The following is a 19,025-nucleotide window of genomic DNA, read 5'->3' on the forward strand; positions in this document are numbered from 1 at the left end:
AAGGGAGGCAAGAGGAAAAGGCAGTGTCCCCAATCCCCCAAGGATGTCAGCATGAGCAGACAGGGGTTGGGGTGTGTTGGAACAGCCTGCCAACACCGGAAGGTGTTTCTGCATGCAGGAGAGCTCAGTGCACCCACACACCCTTCACATCCCTTGGAAACCCAACCAGTCATGGGAAAGTGAAGCCTCGCAACCAACTCGGAGCAGTGAAAACCTGGACAGAGTGGGATGAGAAAAGGGATGCAGGAATCGCAGAATAGTTTGGGTTGGAAGGGGCCTCATAATCCAGTCCAACCCCCCTGCCAAGGCAGGGTCACCTGGAGCAGGTGACACAGGAACATATCCAGGTGGGTTTGGAATGTCTCTGGAGAGGGAGACCCCAGGCCCTCCCTGAGCACCTGTTCCAGTGCTCTGCCACTGTCCCTGGAAAATTCTTGTTGAGGTAAACTTCTTTTGTTTTAGTTTATGCCATTACTCCTCGTCCTGTCACTGGGCACCACTGAAGAGTCTGGCACCATCCTTTTGCCATCCACCTTTGAGATATTTATATGCATGGAGGAGATCCCCTCAGTCTTCCTTTCTCTAGACTAATCAGGCCCAGCTCCCACAGTCTCTCCTCATAAGAGATGCTCCAGACCCCTCATCACCCTCTCCCGTAGCTCCTTGTCTTTCTTGTACTGAGGAGCCCGAGCTGGGCCCAGCCCTGCAGATGTGCCTGCCCAGGGCTGGCCAGAGGGGCAGGATCCCCTCCCTGCCCTGCTCCAAGGCTCTTCCTGATGCCCCCAGGATCCCATTGGCCCTCCCAGCCACAAGAGCACACTGCCAGCTCATGGTCAACTTGTCACCCACAAGGAAGGCGCTCTTGTGGCAGGATGAGAAATATATATACAGGGAGAAGGAAAGCAGCAGGAGGTTTGGCATCTCAGGGTAAGCAGAAGCACAAGTGGGTTAGTGAGTCAGCGCCGGGCACGGCGGCAGCGCCTGGTGTGGAACAACGTGTGTTAAAAGCCAGTGAATATTGCATGAGCCTTACAGCTCTGGCTTGAAGAGATTTTTTCCTTAATAGCACCTGGGGTGACGCCAAGTGTTCTCTGACAATTTATTTACTCTGAGAAATCATTTTCTCCTAAATAAGCGCAGCCTGTTACCACATCCTTCTTCCCGTGAGCCTGGGAAAGGCTGTGCCCTGCACCTCCTATGGTCTCATCTCCAAGGTGATGCACCAGCTCAGGTACTGCCTCCAGCAAGAAGGCAAAATTCCCCAAAGGAAAGGCTGCACCTGCCTCCAAGGACAGGCTGAACCTCCCACCAAAGGACAGGCTGAACCTCCCCCTGAGGAAAGGCTGAACCTCCCCCAAAGGAAAGGCTGAACCTCCCCCAAAGGACAGGCTGAACCTCCCCCAAAGGACAGGCTGAACCTCCCCCTGAGGAAAGGCTGAACCTCCCCCTGAGGAAAGGCTGAACCTCCCCCTGAGGAAAGGCTGAACCTCCCCCCAAAGGACAGGTTGAACCTCCCCCCAAAGGACAGGCTGAACCTCCCCCCAAAGGACAGGCTGAACCTCCCCCCAAAGGACAGGCTGAACCTCCCCCCAAAGGACAGGCTGAACCTCCCCCCAAAGGACAGGCTGAACCTCCCCCCAAAGGACAGGCTGAAGGTGGCCAAGCTCTCATCAGCACAAGCCCTGGCCTGAGGTGCTGGCTTTCCCAAGAAGCAGAGCATGCTAGCCTAGCCTACAAGCAGGCTGGAAACAAAGAAAAAACCTTCCAAGGGCACCTCTGCATCCATTTTACAGGAAAACAGAAGACTCCCAGCTGCTGCCCATACCAGGGACCAGCAAGCAAGAGACACGTTCCCGTAGGTCCTGCTGAGTTCTCATCAGCACGTGAATCTATAATTTAGAGGAAAAACGTTCAGCCTGGCACATAATCACTGAAAGCTGTCAAATTCCAGCCCATGCAGGGCTTCCTCTGCGGAAATGATTCTGCTCTGGGACCCAGGGACTCCTCAGCAACTTCATGTCACAAAATCAGGTGATCCCTTACACATTGCCTTATCTATCCTACGACAGTAACGAGCTCTGGGACCCCACAGCACTAGCAGCACGTAGAAATGTTGGGCAAAACCCACCGGAATATAAAAAATACAGCCCAGGATCCTTTCTAAAGGAATAATAGGGTGGTAGAGGGGCATTGGGAGTGACATAACAGAGCTGGCACATGGAGCATGTGGGGAAAGAGGTTGTGATGAGGCTGTGGGGGCCAGACTGGGAAGGCAGAGCCAGCACAGCCCAGTGCCCTCCTCTCACACCAAAGGCTCCATTGGGATCAACAAGTCCAGGCCGCTCACCTGGACACCCCCAAACGCTCTCCCATCAGGCAGATTCAGGCTGGCTTTGTGCTTTCCAGGCTGTGGCAAAGCCTCCCCGACACTTCAAAGCAGCACAACCAGCTGGCACCAAGGATGGAGATTGCTGAGGCCCCACAGCCTGCCTGAGGTGGGAGCAATCCAGGGGTACCACTGTCCTCAGGCAGCTGAGCACTAGAGGGTGAAAATGAGCAGGTTCACATCCTGGCATTCCAAGAAACTCCTCTCCTCCTCTGAACATAGCCAAAATGAAGTCTGAACATCTAAAGCACCCCAGACTGCCAATCCCAGTTTGCCGAAGGAAATAAAGGGAATGGGATGTCCAGTATGGAGACAAGGGTGCAGCCCAGGCACCTCTGGAATGCCCTGCTCCTGCAGTTCAAGGTTAAACACCTCCTTTGCACTGACTTCTGGAACTGCCTCTCTCAGAAGCTGCACCAGGTAATTAGAATCATTATAACTATTATTAGACCATAATATTATTATAGCATTTTTGCTACACTTGACATCTGTTGGCTCATAGATTTAACTGGTACATAAGAAATAACTGTGCAGAGATTTCTTGCAAATGAGCAGCAACATGGAAGACATTACAGCATTCTGCGATAAAGAAGTTAACTTTATGGACGTATGCCTGAAATAAAAATTCTAAAATTAAGTTATACCCTTAAAACCCCTTGTTAAAGGAATTATTTGCGTTTAAAGTAGGCAGCCATTAAGAAAATCCTGAGTTTTCTTCAGATGCTTAAAGGCATATACCTGGCTTGGTATTTTCTTCAGATCAACATATGTATCTTCTTCCCACCTGCTCCAGTGATCCAGAGGTTTCTGGATCATCCTCCCATTTTCCTTTTTGTCTCTCTGCAGCAGGCACTTGAATTATTTGGGCAGAGTCTAACTGCACAGGGAACCGGTATAATCAGGGCTCTTACAACCTGCTGACTGCAAATCCTATAGAATTATCAGCAAGCACACATCTAGAATAAAATACAGCTTCTTGCAGCCCATGAAGCCCAAAGGGCTTTGCAAACTGGGCTTGGGATGCAATTTATCCATCAGTGAGATTCTGCTGTAATCCAGAGTGGAACACAACCTTTCTACCCATATTTAACTACAGCACACAGCCCCTGAGGGACAAGTAAGGAAGAATTCAACAAAAACCACAGGAACACTTTAGGGAGGCCGGAATTTTCTCCCCTGGAACTGAATTTGGTCAGGGCACCCACCGGGGTGGTGCCTGCAGGTCCCTCCCAACTCAGGATATTCCACAATTCTATGACTCAACCATCAGGCATGGACCAACACAGGAGAACAAACAGAACACAGCATCTCCACCCCGGCGATGGTGTCCCTGAGGCACAGCTGGAGGGAACAGCTGTGGACAGGTACCCCAAGTTACCACCCTGGAGAGGAGGGTTCCCACAGAGGAACCCTGCATTGTCTTTCAATTCAGTGGGGCCCAAATTTCACCCCACAGTGACACCAATGTGCAAAGAAAGATGGAGTGGAAGAGTATTTCAGAAAAGGACCAACCTCTTAAAATTCCAACAGCTGAACCCAGCAGCTCAGTCCTTACAGAACTCAGGGTGGGTAGAGCTGGCCCTGTCTGGGCAGTGACATTTTCTTCAGTGAAATCTATTTCAGCTCAAGGAATTCCTCCTCCTTAAGCAAAATTGGCACTAAGGCAGAGCCCTGGTGGAATGAGGTATCCTGCAACCTCTCCCCCAGTGACACTAGTCAGGGATAAAAATGAGTGTCATTAATTTCTCCAGAGCAAGTAATTTTTAATTCTTCCAGAGCAGAGCAACCACACAAGGAACTGGGAATTGCTTGAGGAGAAAAATGTATTTTTACTACCTTAGTCACACACGGACAAGCCCAACTCTCACTGAGGAGAGACCTGTGGACAAACAAAGGGGAGTGGAACATGGTGGACACAAATTCCTCCCACACATATCCTGCTGCTCAGGGAGTTCTGGGATTGCCTCAGAGCCATCCCAGTCCCAGCAAGCACCAGCAAGAAGCCCCATGTAAATAAAGTTCTTGAAAGCTCTCAAAAACCACCTGAGCTTTCAGAAACAGAGCACAAATCCCCCTATACAGAGACCTGCCCATCACACCTCTGACCAGCACAAAGCAGGCTTTTCACTCTATCCATCCAATGCTTTCAAAAACCAGAGGAGCTGGGACTAAGTCTAGGTGAGCTCACCTTAATGAAGCCCAGTGCTCATTACTAACTAAGAAAAAAGAGACCAACCAAAGCAACTCAACCCCACACACTTTAGGGGTAGCTACCAGCAATTCCATGTCACCACAGGAGAAATCCTCGTGTCTGGGCTCTCAGAGCTCAGCCCAGGTTTGCTTCTGTTCATCCTTTTCATTAATGCCTGAACAACAGAGAAAGCACTTTTCTAAAACCTGAAAGGATGCCCAGCAGTTAAGAGCTGGAAGCACTCTGGAGGTCATGATCGGAATTGATAAACTGAAGGAAAGTTCCCAAAACACCCACAAATCAATAGAAAGAAAAGCCAGAAAACAATGCACTTGGAAACAGCACAAACAGAGATGGAGCACAAACAGAGGCCAGGGGAAAGCTCTCCAGGTGGGGGGAATGCTGAGGAAAATCAGGGACGGGCCTAAATGTGCCAGTGCTGTGACTCCACAGCTCCAGCTGTGAGGAGCTAAACATCTCCGTGGTCTGGGAACATAAAATTCCCAGTTCTGGGCTCCATGCCAGGTATCACCTCTAAGTCACAGACAGACCAGAGAATCTGGGCAACTAGTGGAGCACTCAGCAGTGTAAAACACAGCACCCCATACCACCTGCAGAGGGGTTTCTCCATCTCGTTCCTTCCAGGGCTGGTACCTGCTCTCAGACTTTAACAGGGTTTACAAGAAGGACAACCATCCATTGGGCTCCCCATTCTGTGACAGCAAGAGCTGACCTGGCTGCTCAGTTCACTGCAAGGGAGAGTTAGACAAGCAGTCAGGCTCTCTGAGCCTGGGATTCCATCAGGGCCCAGAGGGAACTGGCCCCTGCCCAGATCTGCACTACCATCCAGCACTGCCCAGCCTGGAGCCAAGTATCTCTCACCTGGCTCAGGACACATGGACAAGGAGGCTGCTCCAGCCCTGCATTTCATTTTAGCATCCTCCATCTGGCCACTCCTACAGCAGTGACAGAGCCAAATGAACAGCCTCTTCTTCCCCAAAATACAGCAGAGCTCCTCATCCCACTGCAGGGGCACCCACACACTACAGGCACCATACAGCACCATAACCATTTCCATTCACACCTTCATTATCTTTCACAAACGAAGCTCTTCAGCTTCATTTCCCATGCAGGGGGATGGGATGCACCCCTGGGGAAGGGCTTCCCAGCTTCCCTCCTCCCCTCTCACCCCACACAGCCCCACCAACCTCTGGGACTGGCTGGAGCCTGTAAGGGTCATCACCCAGCCCTCCCTACCCCAGACAGGATAATTTGAGGGGCTCATTGCTGAAGGAATTGAAGTAATTGCAACAAGGCGTTCCAAAGCAGGTGAGAGCAGCTGATGCCATCAGCACACCGACAGCTTGGGAGAAATCCAGCAAGGGGGTAAGAGCTACAAATCCCATGCAAAAGCAGGGCTTAACTTCCAGGAACATTTAAGATTTCCCAATGACTCGAGGGGATTTGGGGTTTTTCTGAGCTGCCTTGTAAACCGCAGCCAGAATGGATTTGACAAAGCCCTGGTTAGCAGGCACTGTCTCCCTTCGCAGAGCTGCTTCCCAGAGATCCCCAGTGTTGTGTCATTTCTCACTTCAGGTGCTAAGAATATCTGGGTGTTAATAAAAAAATAGCAACTGGCTTTACAGAGAACTTATCAACAAAGCACTGAACAAATCTTAATTAGAGCTGATTCACCTCCCTCACGAGCGTGAGTTAAATGTTCTTTCTCAGAGGAGAACAAGTGGGGAGAGCTGAGGGGGGTTATAAAAGCCACCGAGGGAGTCAGTAGCAGAGAGGATTAGCACACAGAAAGGCTGACTGTTATCCCTAAATTTATCCCAATAATTCACTGCCTTGCAAATTCTCAAGGTATGGCTGATGTGCTTTCACCTACCCAGCCCAAGCAGGAGCACACAGAGAGAGCTCTGGGGGTGCTGGAAAGTTTTACAGGTGTTTTATTGCTCAGGCTAAAGAAATTCTCAACAGTAAGAACAGAGGTGGTGGTAGCACCAGCACTGCTCTTGTGCTGCTTTAGGGCATGAGGACAGCACTGCAGGTTCAAGGGCTGTTCTGACAACTCATGAGGAATTGTTTCCAGCTGATTTCTTTAAAAGGATCGTATTTGTATCCCTTCAAAACTAGTAAATACGTGGTCACACAGCCAGGGATTCCAGCACTACTGTCACCTGCATTAGCTGCACTCCTACACTAAAGTTTCTGGGATAATATTTTGGATACTTCCACCGTTTCTGTAAATGCCCTGGAGTCTGCTGAAAAACAACGTGGTCCAGGCTGGTCATTTTAAGGCAGGGTTGAGGTTAAGAAAAGACAGAAAAATACAAGTCCATCCCTTAACAATGCTGCTCCCAGAGCACAAATGAATTTAAAGGCTCACACGGAGCAGGGACACTGCGGCAGCACGTTCGGTAAATGACAGGGTGTGTCATCATCATCTAACGTCCTCCAGAGACTTATCTGCACTTCAAAGGTTCCTGCCAGGGCTGTGCTCGGAGCAGGCTCTTCCACAGACACTCCACCACGGCAATGCCTCTGCACGTTACCCTCCTTTGGCAGGCAAACCCAACAGCGCCGGTGCAGGCAGCTCTGCCTCCGCCCCGCACTGGGACTGGCTCAGTTCTAGCAGCCAAACACTGCAGAATAAATAACTTGCCCGTAAGAAATTGTATCTACAAAACTTGTTAGTGTAAACCCAGCCATGCTGAGAGGCGGCAGCGCCAGTGCTCTGTCAAAGATCACTCCTCGCCCAAGTGTTAGTCAACCACTGAAGTTAAACATTTTCAGGCAACACTCCAAACAGTGTTTATACACAAAATCCCATTTGCTCAGCATTCGCTCCCCGGCCTTGTGCAACGTGTAATTTTGCGAGTTCTCCAGCCAGAGAGCCATATGCAGGCTTGTACCAAAATAATTAAACAGTTTTAAAATTCAGGCCCTGAAGAAAAATCCATTTTAATGTCCTGGAGCTGCTCCAGCGGTACCAGCACGTTTCTATTCCACAGCTGCCTGGGAGGTCAGTGTGCTCCAGGCAGGACCCAAACTGCGCCTGTTTGGGGGAACTTACGTTTAGATACTTATGTTTGAAACGCCTCAGTGTAAGGGATCCCTGTCCTGCCCCAGAGCGTGGGTAAGTGCCACCACAGGGCCCGCACTGCAGCCCCAGCGGCTGCCTGCCCTGCCCAAGCCCCCGGGGCCGGATACTGCCGTCCCTCACGGCCCGCGCACGTCCGCTCGGAGCCGAAGCGGGGCAGCCCCGGCCCCGTCAAGGCCTCACCGCCGGCTCCGCTCGAACGAGGGCAGCGGCAGCGCAGGGGAGGCAGCGGCCCGCGCCCACAGGGGCCGTGCCCGGGCCGCGCCCCTGCCCCGGGACACGACCCGGGCACGGCCCCTCAGGGCCCCGGCGGGACCTCCCACCCCGTCCCCCCCACTCACCGCTCCGCACTGCGCACGCTCCGCCCGGCCCGGCCCGGCCCCGCCCCTTGACCACGCCCCGCCCCTTGACCACGCTCCGCCCAATCAGCACTGCCCCTACCCTCTCTCCTCCCCTCGGCCCCGCCTCCACCCCTCCGCGCCCAATCAGCACCGCCCCTGTCCTCTCTCCTACCCTTGGCCACGCCCCCTCCCCTCCACGCCCAATCAGCTCCGTTCTTGACCCCGCCCACCGGCCCCGCCCGCGCCCCGTGAGGCGGCGGCCGTGCCGCCCTGGGAGGGCTGGGGCTGGACCGGGCTGGGCTGAGCCGTGGCCGGGTCGAGTCTTGTCCGGGCCATGTCCGAGCGGAGCCGTGTCCAGGCCGGGCCTTGTCCGGGGCCTAGCGTTGTCCGGGCCAAGCCTTGTCCCGGGCCGGGTCAGGAGCCGCCCTAACTGTGGGAACGGCCTGTCCCGGGCAGCGGGCACCGGCCCCGCCGTGGTGTGCAGGCCTGGAGGAGCTCTCCCCTCAGGGAGGGACTGGCTGAGGGACCCTTCCGCGTCGGGTTAGGTTGGGCATCAGGAATTTCTCCCTGGAAAGGGTGTTCAGGCACTGGCAGGGGCTGCCCAGGGAGGTGTTGGAGTCCCCAGCCCTGGAGGTGTCCAAGGAAGGCCTGGCCGTGGCACTGAGTGCTCTGGGCTGGGGACAAGGTGGGGATGGGGCACAGGGTGGATCCATGGGCTGGGAGGACTTTTCCAACCGCAGCGATTCCTTCGTTCGTGAAGCCTAGCCATGATTCCATGTTAGGGAAATTGTGTGGAATAAGCGGCTTTGCTGAACATGCGCTGCTGCCGTTCGGGCTGCTCTGGGACCCTCACCCGTGTGGTGGCACCGGGGCTTGATGGGCTCCAGCAGCCCCAGGAGCGGGGGGGAAACGGGAGGGTGAGGACAGCCCTGAGCCCCCGGCACGGGGGTGCAGCCGGGGAGGGGGGCTGGGCCAGGGGGGCTTCAGCTGCCCGTGTTGGGGTGTCCTGAGATGCCCTGGCTCCGGTGCTGGGAGAGAAGGGGGGAAAATTTGGGATGGGTGCTGGGGGACAGGAGGGGATATTTGAAATGTGTGCTGGGGGACAGGAGGGATATTCACAAGGATCAGGAGATATTGTTGGACTCACACCTCTCATATCACATCTCTGCCACAGGCTGCTTCAGCACCTTTATTTTTCACGTGTTCCGAGGGAGGTCGTGAGGTTTCAGGTAGATACAAGGGTGTCAATTCACAGGCTTGGCACCCCTGGCCCGAGAATGAGGTGAGAAAGTCAGAAAAGGCACAGGGAATGCTGGCCTGCTGCAAGTGTGACCCCACAACTCCGTGTGCCTTGTTCACTTCCAGCACTGTGCTGATTAAAATCAGATGCCAAAGCACTTCCTGCCCCTCTCCCGGTGGTGACTGAATGATGGCATTGCAGAAATGATGGAAAATCCACAGCCAGGAGCTGTGCAACCCTCCCTGGCAAGAGCTGGGCTGTGGCTGAGGAGCAGCCCATGGGATCCACCACACAGCAGCCAAACCCACCCTGCCAACCCCAAAATTAAACCTGCAATGCTTAATTATCCAGCTGAGGCTGCTCAGGGACAGCAGGTGACAACTGAAGGGGTGGCACAGACCCCTGGGCTGGTGCCCCCATGGCTCTGCTCACCTATGTGCTGTGCTTTGCTGCTGGCACCCACAGAGATCCTGGAGGCAGGAGATTGACTGTGAGCAAATCTCAGCTTCCCTTTCGAGTAATTGAATGTTTTCAGTCTTTCCAGGTTGGTTGTAAACACCTCAAAAACATAATCTGGAATCAAAGCCCACAAAGCCCATCAGGAGCTTTATTGAGGTTTATGATTTTTGCTGGGGGTTGTGGTTTCTCAGGCAGCAGTGCTTTCTGGCTCCATGTAACTCCTGGCCTTTGCCTTGCCCTATTCCAGCCGCTTCCTTCTTCCCTTGGGCTCCAGGCCCTCTGTGCTCCTGGAGCAGCATTGCCACAGCTCAGGACATGGCTCCAGCTCTGCCCAAACCCTGCTGTCATCTCTCCAGTGGGGCAGGTGAGCTGGATCCAGCTCTGCCCCTTGTTTCTGCCAGCTGGAACAGAATGGGATGATCCCCATCTCTCTGAAGCCGCGTGATCCCCCTCTTTCAGGCACAGCAATCAAACCCCTCCACACAGCGAGCCCCAGGCTGGCAGCTGGGCAGGACTGGCCTCTGCTTCCAGCCCAGGAGTCAAATGTCAGCTGGAACACAGGGAAGAGGATTTTCTCCCTGGCTGTGGCAGGCCCAGGCGGTTTGGGAAGCCTTGCTGAGATATTGAGTCCATCCACAGAGCAGCAATGCTGCATCCTCAGACAATCCCAACCTAATCCTGCGTCTGAAACTGCTCCCACATCCAGGAGATGAGGAAACACTCTCTGCATGTGTTATCTTGTGTATCTCAAGTTCTGTTTGATCTGATGGGGTGGAGGGTTTTTTTCAAAGGTATTGGAGAAGATGGGTGTGTGAGAGTAATTTAGGGCTGGGAGTAATTTTTCATCAATGTACTTAAAGACAATCACAGCACTAGGAGGGAGGCCTAATTGTGGAGTTGTGTAATTAGTTTTTATTTCACTGCAATTATTCTGTTGGCTACATATAAAGAACATGGCAAAATGCGGCACTTAATTTTAAATCAAGACTTGATTCTCTTTTAGTAGGTAATTGATGTTGATCACATCACTTAGCTGCGACTATAAAATGTGCTATTTAGATTGTAAAAGGCTGGAGAAAAGGACTAAGCAGATAGGTAATTGATGGATTGTGGGCAGCCTCGGTGGGAGGCAGCAGGAATCCATCAGCCTTCAGCTGTCTGTTTGCAGCCACTCCTGGGCTTCCTCAGTGGCCCTGGGGGTTAATGAGCGCAGAGCCCTGATCCTGCAGCATCCTGGGGAACTGCACTTCATGGAGTTGATTCCTCATGGTAAACTTCCTTCAAGGGCCAGCTTTGCTCAAAGTGGCTGGCCCCTAGTGCAGGGTGGGATTTGGGGATGGTCTCCCTGGCCAGAGCATCCTGCCCAGGTGTGCCAGGTGCTGCCCTGTGCCAGCAGGGACTGCCCAGCACTGCTGTGAGCTCAGAGCGTTCCCAAACACCAGGAACTGGCACCTCTGTCTTCCCTCATCACAGAATCACAGAATGTGCTGAGCTGGAAGGGACCCACAAGGATCATCCAGTCCAACCCCTGGCCCTGCACAGGACCATCCCCAAGAGTCATCCCCTGTGCCCCAGAGGATCAGCCAAACCCTCCTGGAGCTCTGGCAGCCTTGGGGCTGTGCCCACTGCCCTGGGGAGCCTGGGCAGTGCCCAACCAGCCTCTGGGGGAAGAACCTTTTGCTGAGATCCAACCTGAGCCTGCCCTGACACAGCTCCAGCCATTCCCTGGCTGCTGTCCCTGGTCCCCCAGAGCAGAGCTCAGTCCCTGCCCCTCCTCTGCCCCTGCCCAGGCAGTTGGAACTGCACTGAGGTCTCCCCTCAATCTCCTCTGCTCCAGCTGAACACACCAAGTGTCCTCCCACGCCTTCAAATCAAGGCCCTTCCCCATTTTCATTGCCCTCCTTTGGACACTCTCTAATGGCTCAATCTCTTTCTTATATTGGGGTGCCCCAAACTGCCCCAATATTGCAGGTGAGGCCGCCCCAGGGCAGAGCAGAGCAGGACAATCCCCTCCCTGGGATGCCCAAGAGAAGCTGAGAGTGCAGAATTGGGTTATTCCCTGTGAAACAGCACTGATGGCTCCTCCATCAACAGCTTCACAAGGTAACAATGAACAAGGCCGAGGGCTGGGAAAAGCTGGACCAGTCTTGGGGAGCAGTGGTGCAGCAGGGAGAGCTGAGGCCCCAGGGATGCACAGAACTTGTTCTTGCTCTGCACAAGCCCAGATCAGCAGCTTCACACTGCATTGGGATTCACTATCACAATAAAGCTGATAAAACTTCCCCTTGCCTTTCCAGCTGCCCTAATTACTTGATTTCAAGGATTACTGTTTTCCAGCTCCTATCCAGAGGCAAAACAGTGCCATTACTGTGAGGATGGTGCTGAGGGCCACAAGGTGACTCTTGGGCCAACACAGATTCAGATTTTCTTCAGGAAAAGGCCATGTGGGTTTGTGCCTGGGAGCGCTGCATGCTCAGCTGGAGCCACCTCCCCTCCTCAGGGCCGTTTGGCTTCTCCAGGAGCTCAGCCATGGCAACGTGTCCCAAATTTGGTCAGAAATGGATTTACCTGGCTTGTGCTGAACACCCCCAGACACATAATTGGACATTCAATTTAAGTCCAAAAGCAAAATAAAGCCACAAGGTGCCATCGCTGGGAAGCCTCACACCACTGCCCCTCACAAGGTAACTCTTAATTTTCTGTGATTTTTCTTTCATATTGAAGTACCTGCAAGTAGTTTTGGTTGGGGGAAGACCCGGAGGAAAGCCATGAGATGCTGTTCAACACAACAAGGCAGAGAAGTCCAGAGGGTTCAATTGCCCTTTTCCCTCTGGGGGGACACCAGGACCAGCACGAGAGGTGTCATTCTAGTGGATAAGAAGCAAACTCCACAGGCTGCAGGAGACTCATTAGCTCACATTTGCAAGTGGCAGGTCCAGGCTTTATACCAAAATAGATGGATTTGTGGCCAGACAAGTCTAAACAGAGTCCTATCAGGATTGTTGCCTGAAAGATTTCCCCCCCAGCCTTTCCTTCCTCTTTACTGCTTTAGTTGTGCTGTAGCAAAATATGAGATGAAATCTGGGCTCGAGTAGCTGTAATTGTTTAAGAGCCTGCAGCTCCAGTGCTGTGCATCCCCTCCAGCCTGTCCCAGTCTCACCAGCAGCCACTTTCCATGCTGACATGATGAAATGTGTCTTTACAGCCCAAGGAGCGGGTCACGACCCAGCCCGGCCCAGAGTAGAGTGCTTTTGCAGTGCATGTACACCCAGAGGGGACCCCAGGGCTTGAGATGAGATGGGTTAGGGTATCACAGCTGCAGGGTCACCTCACTCACTGCTAAAATGCTTTTTCTCACCCATTTTGTGTGCTGGGACACGGGGCTATGGCAGGACCAGTTCTGCCACCTCAGCATCGGCCTCTCTGAATTGCCACGAGGATCAGGGGGGTCCCACTTGCAGCCTCTCATCACAAGCAGCACAAATCCTATTTCATTCACTGTCAAAAAAACCCAACTCATCCCAGGCCTTTTGCCATTCATCCCTCAGAGGCTCCAGAGTGGGAAGTGGGATGAGCCCAGGGGCCATCCCTGCCCTCAGAGGGGCTCTGCCAGAGAAGCACGAGGCTTTACAGGTGAGCCAGGGACCAGGGGCCCTGGGCAGGACACAGCCCTGGTTATCCCTCAGCAGAGCCAGGATCCCTTGACAGTCCCCTCCCAGGGCTGAAGGTTTCAGATCCTTGGAAAGCCCCCATCCCTGCTGCTCCAGCTGCCTCCTCCAGGAGCCACACCCCGGCTGCCACCTCCTCTGCACTGTACTTGAAGCATCTCCACACCACAGCACACGTGGGCTCTGGAGCAAGGGCAGGGACAAGTCATAAAACACGTCCCATAAGGTGGAAACAAGGAGACCACCTTAGCAGTGTCACACACTTAAAGGAGAGGGGATGGTTATGAGCCATTATTCCCTGCAAAAATGGGCTTTAAATCTCCATCCATCACCAATGCCCAGTGTTGGGTGTTCTGAAGGTGTGCAGAGCTTTGTGGCTCCTTTCCACCATGGCACAAGTGGCCATGGCACCTGTTACCTGGAGATACTTCTGGAGCCTCTCCATTTATCTGCTGATACCCTCCAAAATCTGGGAAGGAATCAGCCCATGAAACACCACCAAGACCAAAATTGCTGCTTTAGGGTCTCAGGTCCATCTCCCTGCAATGACCAGGCTGCAGTCTTTGGGAGAACAGTGGGCTCACAGGATGGCAGGGCTCCCCAGCTGCCCATCCCTCCCAGCTGTGCAGCGGGGAAACAAGGATGTTATGGAGCAGCAGAGTGGTAATTGAAAGCCTTTTTGCTCCTGGAAGCCCTTGGGGCTCCCAATCTCTCAGCTGAGCTGTCTCTTGCTGACACTTTTTCATTTCTTCCCTGTTTCATCTAAACTTTCCATCGGGTTCCTCATCCATCTGAAGTGTGATGATAAATATGGAAATAAAGAGGCATTTACAGCCCCTCTCCTGGGTTGGTTTGTGTATAAACAAGCTGTGCTCACAGCATCCTCCTCTCTGCAGCACTGGCCTCGGAGCAGCAGGGTCTGCCCAGGACTCAGCACAGTGAAGATTTTGGGAAAACTGGGTGGCAAAGAGCAGTGGGGGCTGCCAGCCACGTCCCTGGGTCACCATGGGGAGAAAACAGCAGCAAAGGGGATGAGGCCCACAGCAATTTCTGTACAGGATTAAAAGGAAAAGAGCAACAGCTGAAGAGTTGGAAGTGAGAAGTGTGAAGAAAGGCTTTAATTTACACAAAATCTCTTAATCTGTTCATCACATGGATGGTTCTGTATGGAAATCTCCCTCTTGCTTAATGCTACCTCAGGATTGTCCAGGATGGTCATAACTGTTGGCAGGGGAGTGGGAGGAATGAGGTGGGACAGGCTGGAGCCATGGGCTTGTTTCCAGGGAGAGGAGATCAGCCCTCACAGCACAGAGCCAGCACAGGGATGAGCAGTGATGGAAAGCACTGGACTCGGCAGCAGGGGAGTGGCAGAGGGCACTGGGGGCACTGGGGACACTGGTTTTGGTGAAGGAGGATGCCCCAGTGCCTGCTGGCTCTCTGGAGGTTGCCTGCAAAGGCTGGACCTGCCTGGGTGGCTGAAATGGAGGGTTTAGGGGGTTTAAGAGCAGACTGTAATATCTGCCCTTTCTCTTTACCACTGTGCTCTTCCTCCCCATTCACACTGCTGAGCTTTTCCTTCCCTTGCCCCCAAAGGGCTGGGGTGTATGAAAATCCTCCTCAATGCAGAGGAAAGCATTGTCAGGGTGGCAGCTGAACCCCCAGCCCCCCAACACAGGGTAGTAGGCCCTGGACAAACCTGGACGTGCCATCCAAGAAGGCTCTGACTTGGCCTGCAGCCCTGACAAGCCCTGGGATTTCCTGCAGCACTTTCTGCTGGGCTCTGGGGCCTGCAGGGTGGGCTCGAGCCTGGGAACCCCCCAGCTGATGGATGGGTTTGCTGCAGAGGCACCAAGGGCCAGCCCTTGCCCTGGGGCTGAGCTGCTGCCTGCAACAAGCCTCTCCCTGGGCATGACAAGCAAAGGCTTTCCTCAGCCTGAGAGGGGCTGGTTTAAGCAGGATGCCCTTCCTGGCTTCTTTCTTGGCTGGAGCATGACCTGATCCGTGCCCTGATTCTCACCTAACGCTTTTCTCAGGCTTAACCTATTCTGCTCTAATCCCACGAGCTTTACCAGCGACAGCAGCGTCATCTCCAGACATTGCACCAGGCCAGCCGAGGTCTCCTTGTGTCCCATGATGGTCCCACAGACCTGAGACCTTCCTGTCAGCCAGCAGGTGAACATAATATCTACAAACCCAGATGCCTTCCCGAGGCTGTTACCTGCATTCCTCAAGGGAGAAAAATAGGAAAAATTAGTATGCGGCTTCTTCCTCGAGAAATCAATGAGACCTCGACTCACTGTGAAGTTCCCTGACTGTTAGAGATGCTGCACTGGTAAAAACTAACCCTCAGAGGAGAAAGAGTGGGGAAAAAAAGGAAAGAAAAATAAATTCCAGTGACTAGACAAGCCTAGAATGTTGCAGAGGGCTAAACTGCCAGTGCTGGGGCTTGTTTGGAAGTCCCAGAGCAGAGAGGGCTGCACAGTCCAGCTGTTTATCACCCAGCCAAGAATCAGCTGTAATTGTTAATTCCAATTAAAGCTGTTGGGAAAAAAAATGTAATCAAGATTTTCCTTTAAGGAGGGGAAAAAGAAACCATTTCAGCTAAATTAAAAATTTTGTTTTTTGAAAAGGGGGTAAACGTTGAAAATTTCGTAACAACCCATTTCAGCATTTTCAAGATGAAAAGGGTTGTATTTTTGCTGTGAAATGCATCGTCAATTCCAATGTGTTTTATCTTACAGTCTGAAGAGCCAAAATAGTTTTCAAATCAAAGCAAAAATGATATTTTTAGGTTTTTTCTTTAAAAAAAGTCTATCTCGGGGTTTCTGTCCTAATTAAGAACGATTATTTTTTCCCTTTTTTTTTTTTTTTTTTTGTAAATGGAATAAGCTGTTCCCCATTAGCTCTGCTCTAAAGTGCTGGGCTGGTGCTTTTCTTGATGTGCCCACCCACCTCTCCCCAGCATCCATCCCCAGGACATGTGGGCTGTGCTCACACCACCCTAAAATTCACTGCCTAAAATCCCCCGGGACTCGAGTCAGGCTTTATGAAACCTCACAGGTTTAAACCAGCACCAGCAAAACAGCTCAGAGTAAGTGGGTTTTACCATCACTACAATTTAGAGCCATCAGAGCTCCAGCACAGCTCAGGTTGGCCGTGCCAGGCCCCTCCAGCTCTGCTCCACAGGCTTAACCCTGTCCCTGGTCACTTGTCCCACAGTTTTCCTTGCTGCCAGGGGACCTGGTGGGCCACTGGAAGGACACAGGTGTGTTTGGTGGGACTTGCTGTGGATCTGAATTCCTAAAGGGAGCCCACAGTGGGGAGAGGAGCAGGTTGTGGTGCCCATGCTCGGGGCAAGGCAGCTGCTACACCCCCTGTACTTTTGGGGTTGATGCTGTGGGACTGCCACAGACCCCAGCGGTGACTTGTGACCTGGGGGATCCTCTCTATAGGAGGAGATCACATTTATCACAGTGAGAAACTGGCTTAAGATCTGTTGGATGACAGGCACTGAGTAACAGAGCTCGTGGGTTATGATCTGTCTTCTGGATGGGAGCACTGAAGGAGGGAGAGGAGCAAAAAAATGGAGGTTAAATAGGAGCAGGAAGGGGAAAGGGACACCAGGGAAGGAGACCAGGCCAGGGAGGAGCTCAGCAGGAGGAGAGCAGGGATGAAAGGGGAAGGGAGCAGAGCTCCAGGGTTTTGCCAGAGACCTAATGGAAAAAGAAATTGCTCTGCAGCAGTTTCAGCCCAGAGCAGAGGGAAGTGCACAGGCCTCTTGTGCTGCCTGAGCACATTTTGAACAACAAAAAGACCAAGGCTCTGGGGGAGAGAGGAGACCCACGTGGGCCTGGAGGGAGGGAAGTGGTAGAGGGGCTGCAGGCAGGGTCCCAGCAGGCAGAGTCCCAGGACATGCTCTGGGTGCCGGTGCCTCCAGCCCTCCAGCAGGCTGATATGGGTTTGTATAACCTTTTCTGACTGTTCTTCCCTCCAGAACAAGCGAGGTTGCTCTCCAGCTCCACAGAGAAGGGAACAGCCCAACCAGCCTTCCCCTGAGCTGCCCAGAGGGACACGTCCAGCACAGCCTCCCAGACAGCTCAGGAACAGATCCTGCCCCGCTGCCACCCCCCGGGAGCTGTGCCAGGCAGAGCTGTCACCCAGCACACAGCACAGCCACCAATCCATCAAGACAGGCAAATACTAAGCCCTGGTGAGAGGCTGCAGGCCCTTGGCCAGAGAAAATGGTTGGATCATGGGTTCTTCTTGTGGGGAGCAACCAGTGGACGAAGCCTGGAACACCCACTCACACGTGGGAGCAGTGAGCCTCACGTTATCCCAGCCCTGTGCCTTCATCTGATACAGCCACCAAAGAGCAGGACAGCTCCCTCCCTGGCACCTGGGGAGGGCCATGGAGGAGAAGGTGATGTACAGAGGTACAGGGAACAGGTCTGGTACTTACTGTCTGCTGGGCCCAGCAAGGGAAAGGGGAAGGGAAGGGAAGGTTTGGGAAGGGAAGGGAACATTTGGGAAGGGAAGAGAAAATGAGCTCAGCAGAGATGTCCCATCATTCGGCAGAGTCCCACCAGCTCTGAGCACAGCCAGGGTTACAGGGTTATGGCCAGGGCTGGTTACAGGGTCACCATCCCAGGTACAGCTTGCAATGACCCCAGTCCAGAGCCCAGAGAGGAGCCAAGGGCTGGAGGCACAGCTATAGCACGGATCCAAAGTTCAGCTGGAAAATACAGCAAGAGACACAGCTACACTGTGTGTGAGGGCCCGTCCAGGAACCCAGGGGTATGCCCACGAGCCAAGGTGCTCCTGCAGCATCTGCCATGGGATGAGGGAAGCTCCAGGGCTGAGCCTAAATGGGGCTCCTGTCCCATAGTTTTGTGGGTGTCAGGTGATCCTGAAGTCCCTCACCAATGTGGCCACACTGATCCACGGCTCTTGGCTGTGGGTCCTGCCCTGGGTGGGCAGGTGGCTCAGGACAAGCTGTGTCCCCACGAGGGCAGAAGTAGCAGGGGGTACACAGAGGTGATACACACCACACTAGGGCTTTATGCATCTAACTCAAAATAGGCTTTATTTTTTAAAAATCATATCTAAGACAAGTGATTTCTCTTTTTTTGTTGTTGTTCTTGTTGTTATTTTAAAGGTATAAATTATTGAAAGGCTTATCATTGCTCTCTCAAATCGTTCTCAGGCAAACAAAAGGCAGTTCTACCTTTGACAGTGCTTTGCAACAAAATGAGTCAGACACATTTTGCTCATGGTTTGCCCTTGGCTTCATTTGGCCATGTCTTAAACTACTTCCTGGCTTGGTCTGATTAGCAGAGTCTCCTCGGGGCAGAGGAGACCCTGCAAGAGCCAGAGGTGCCGCAGGCCAAGATTAAAGTGCTCTGCGTGCCATTAACTGTCACAACTACGACTGGCTTCACTCAGTGCAATCAGGTGGCTCAGAGGTTACAGCACTAACGGTTGCAGTGTTTCATTCCAGGTGCTTAAAGTGCAGCCTTGACATTAAGGGATGTGATTAAAAGGCAATATCGGGGCTGAGAGCTGGCAGAGGAGCTCAGCAGGCAGGGTTAAATCCACAGCTTCCCCTGGCGTTGGACACCTCGGGGTCTGGAA

General features: G+C 53.0%; 1 protein-coding gene and 1 long non-coding RNA gene across 6 annotated transcripts in view; one reads left to right on the top strand and one right to left on the bottom strand.

Moving 5' to 3' along the window:
* Positions 1–8,092, bottom strand: part of SIL1 (SIL1 nucleotide exchange factor) — a 99,540-nt gene extending 91,448 nt beyond the window's left edge. The window contains exon 1 of one of the 4 annotated variants that reach the window (XM_064671419.1): positions 8,028–8,092. Coding sequence is in view for 1 of the 4 variants with exons in the window: in XM_064671418.1 (XP_064527488.1) it covers positions 1,775–1,786 (12 nt within the window). In the remaining 3 variants the exon portion in view is untranslated. Of the gene's footprint in view, positions 1–1,774; positions 1,802–3,898; positions 3,997–7,659; positions 7,796–8,027 lie in introns of those variants that run through there. The other 3 variants (XM_064671421.1, XM_064671420.1, XM_064671418.1) reach the window with 3 other exon arrangements.
* A 236-nt stretch (positions 8,093–8,328) lies between these two features.
* LOC135422342 (uncharacterized) lies at positions 8,329–10,707 on the top strand. Of its 2 annotated transcripts, XR_010434439.1 has the most exons (3): positions 8,329–8,712; positions 9,202–9,309; positions 9,393–10,707. It is a non-coding gene; the product is annotated as an uncharacterized LOC135422342 (long non-coding RNA). The 2 variants fall into 2 exon arrangements; XR_010434438.1 differs by having other exon boundaries at positions 8,329–9,309.
* Positions 10,708–19,025: the final 8,318 nt, after the last annotated feature.

This window comes from Pseudopipra pipra, chromosome 15 (genome assembly GCF_036250125.1).
Source record: "Pseudopipra pipra isolate bDixPip1 chromosome 15, bDixPip1.hap1, whole genome shotgun sequence".
Classification (NCBI taxonomy): Eukaryota; Metazoa; Chordata; class Aves; order Passeriformes; family Pipridae; genus Pseudopipra; species Pseudopipra pipra.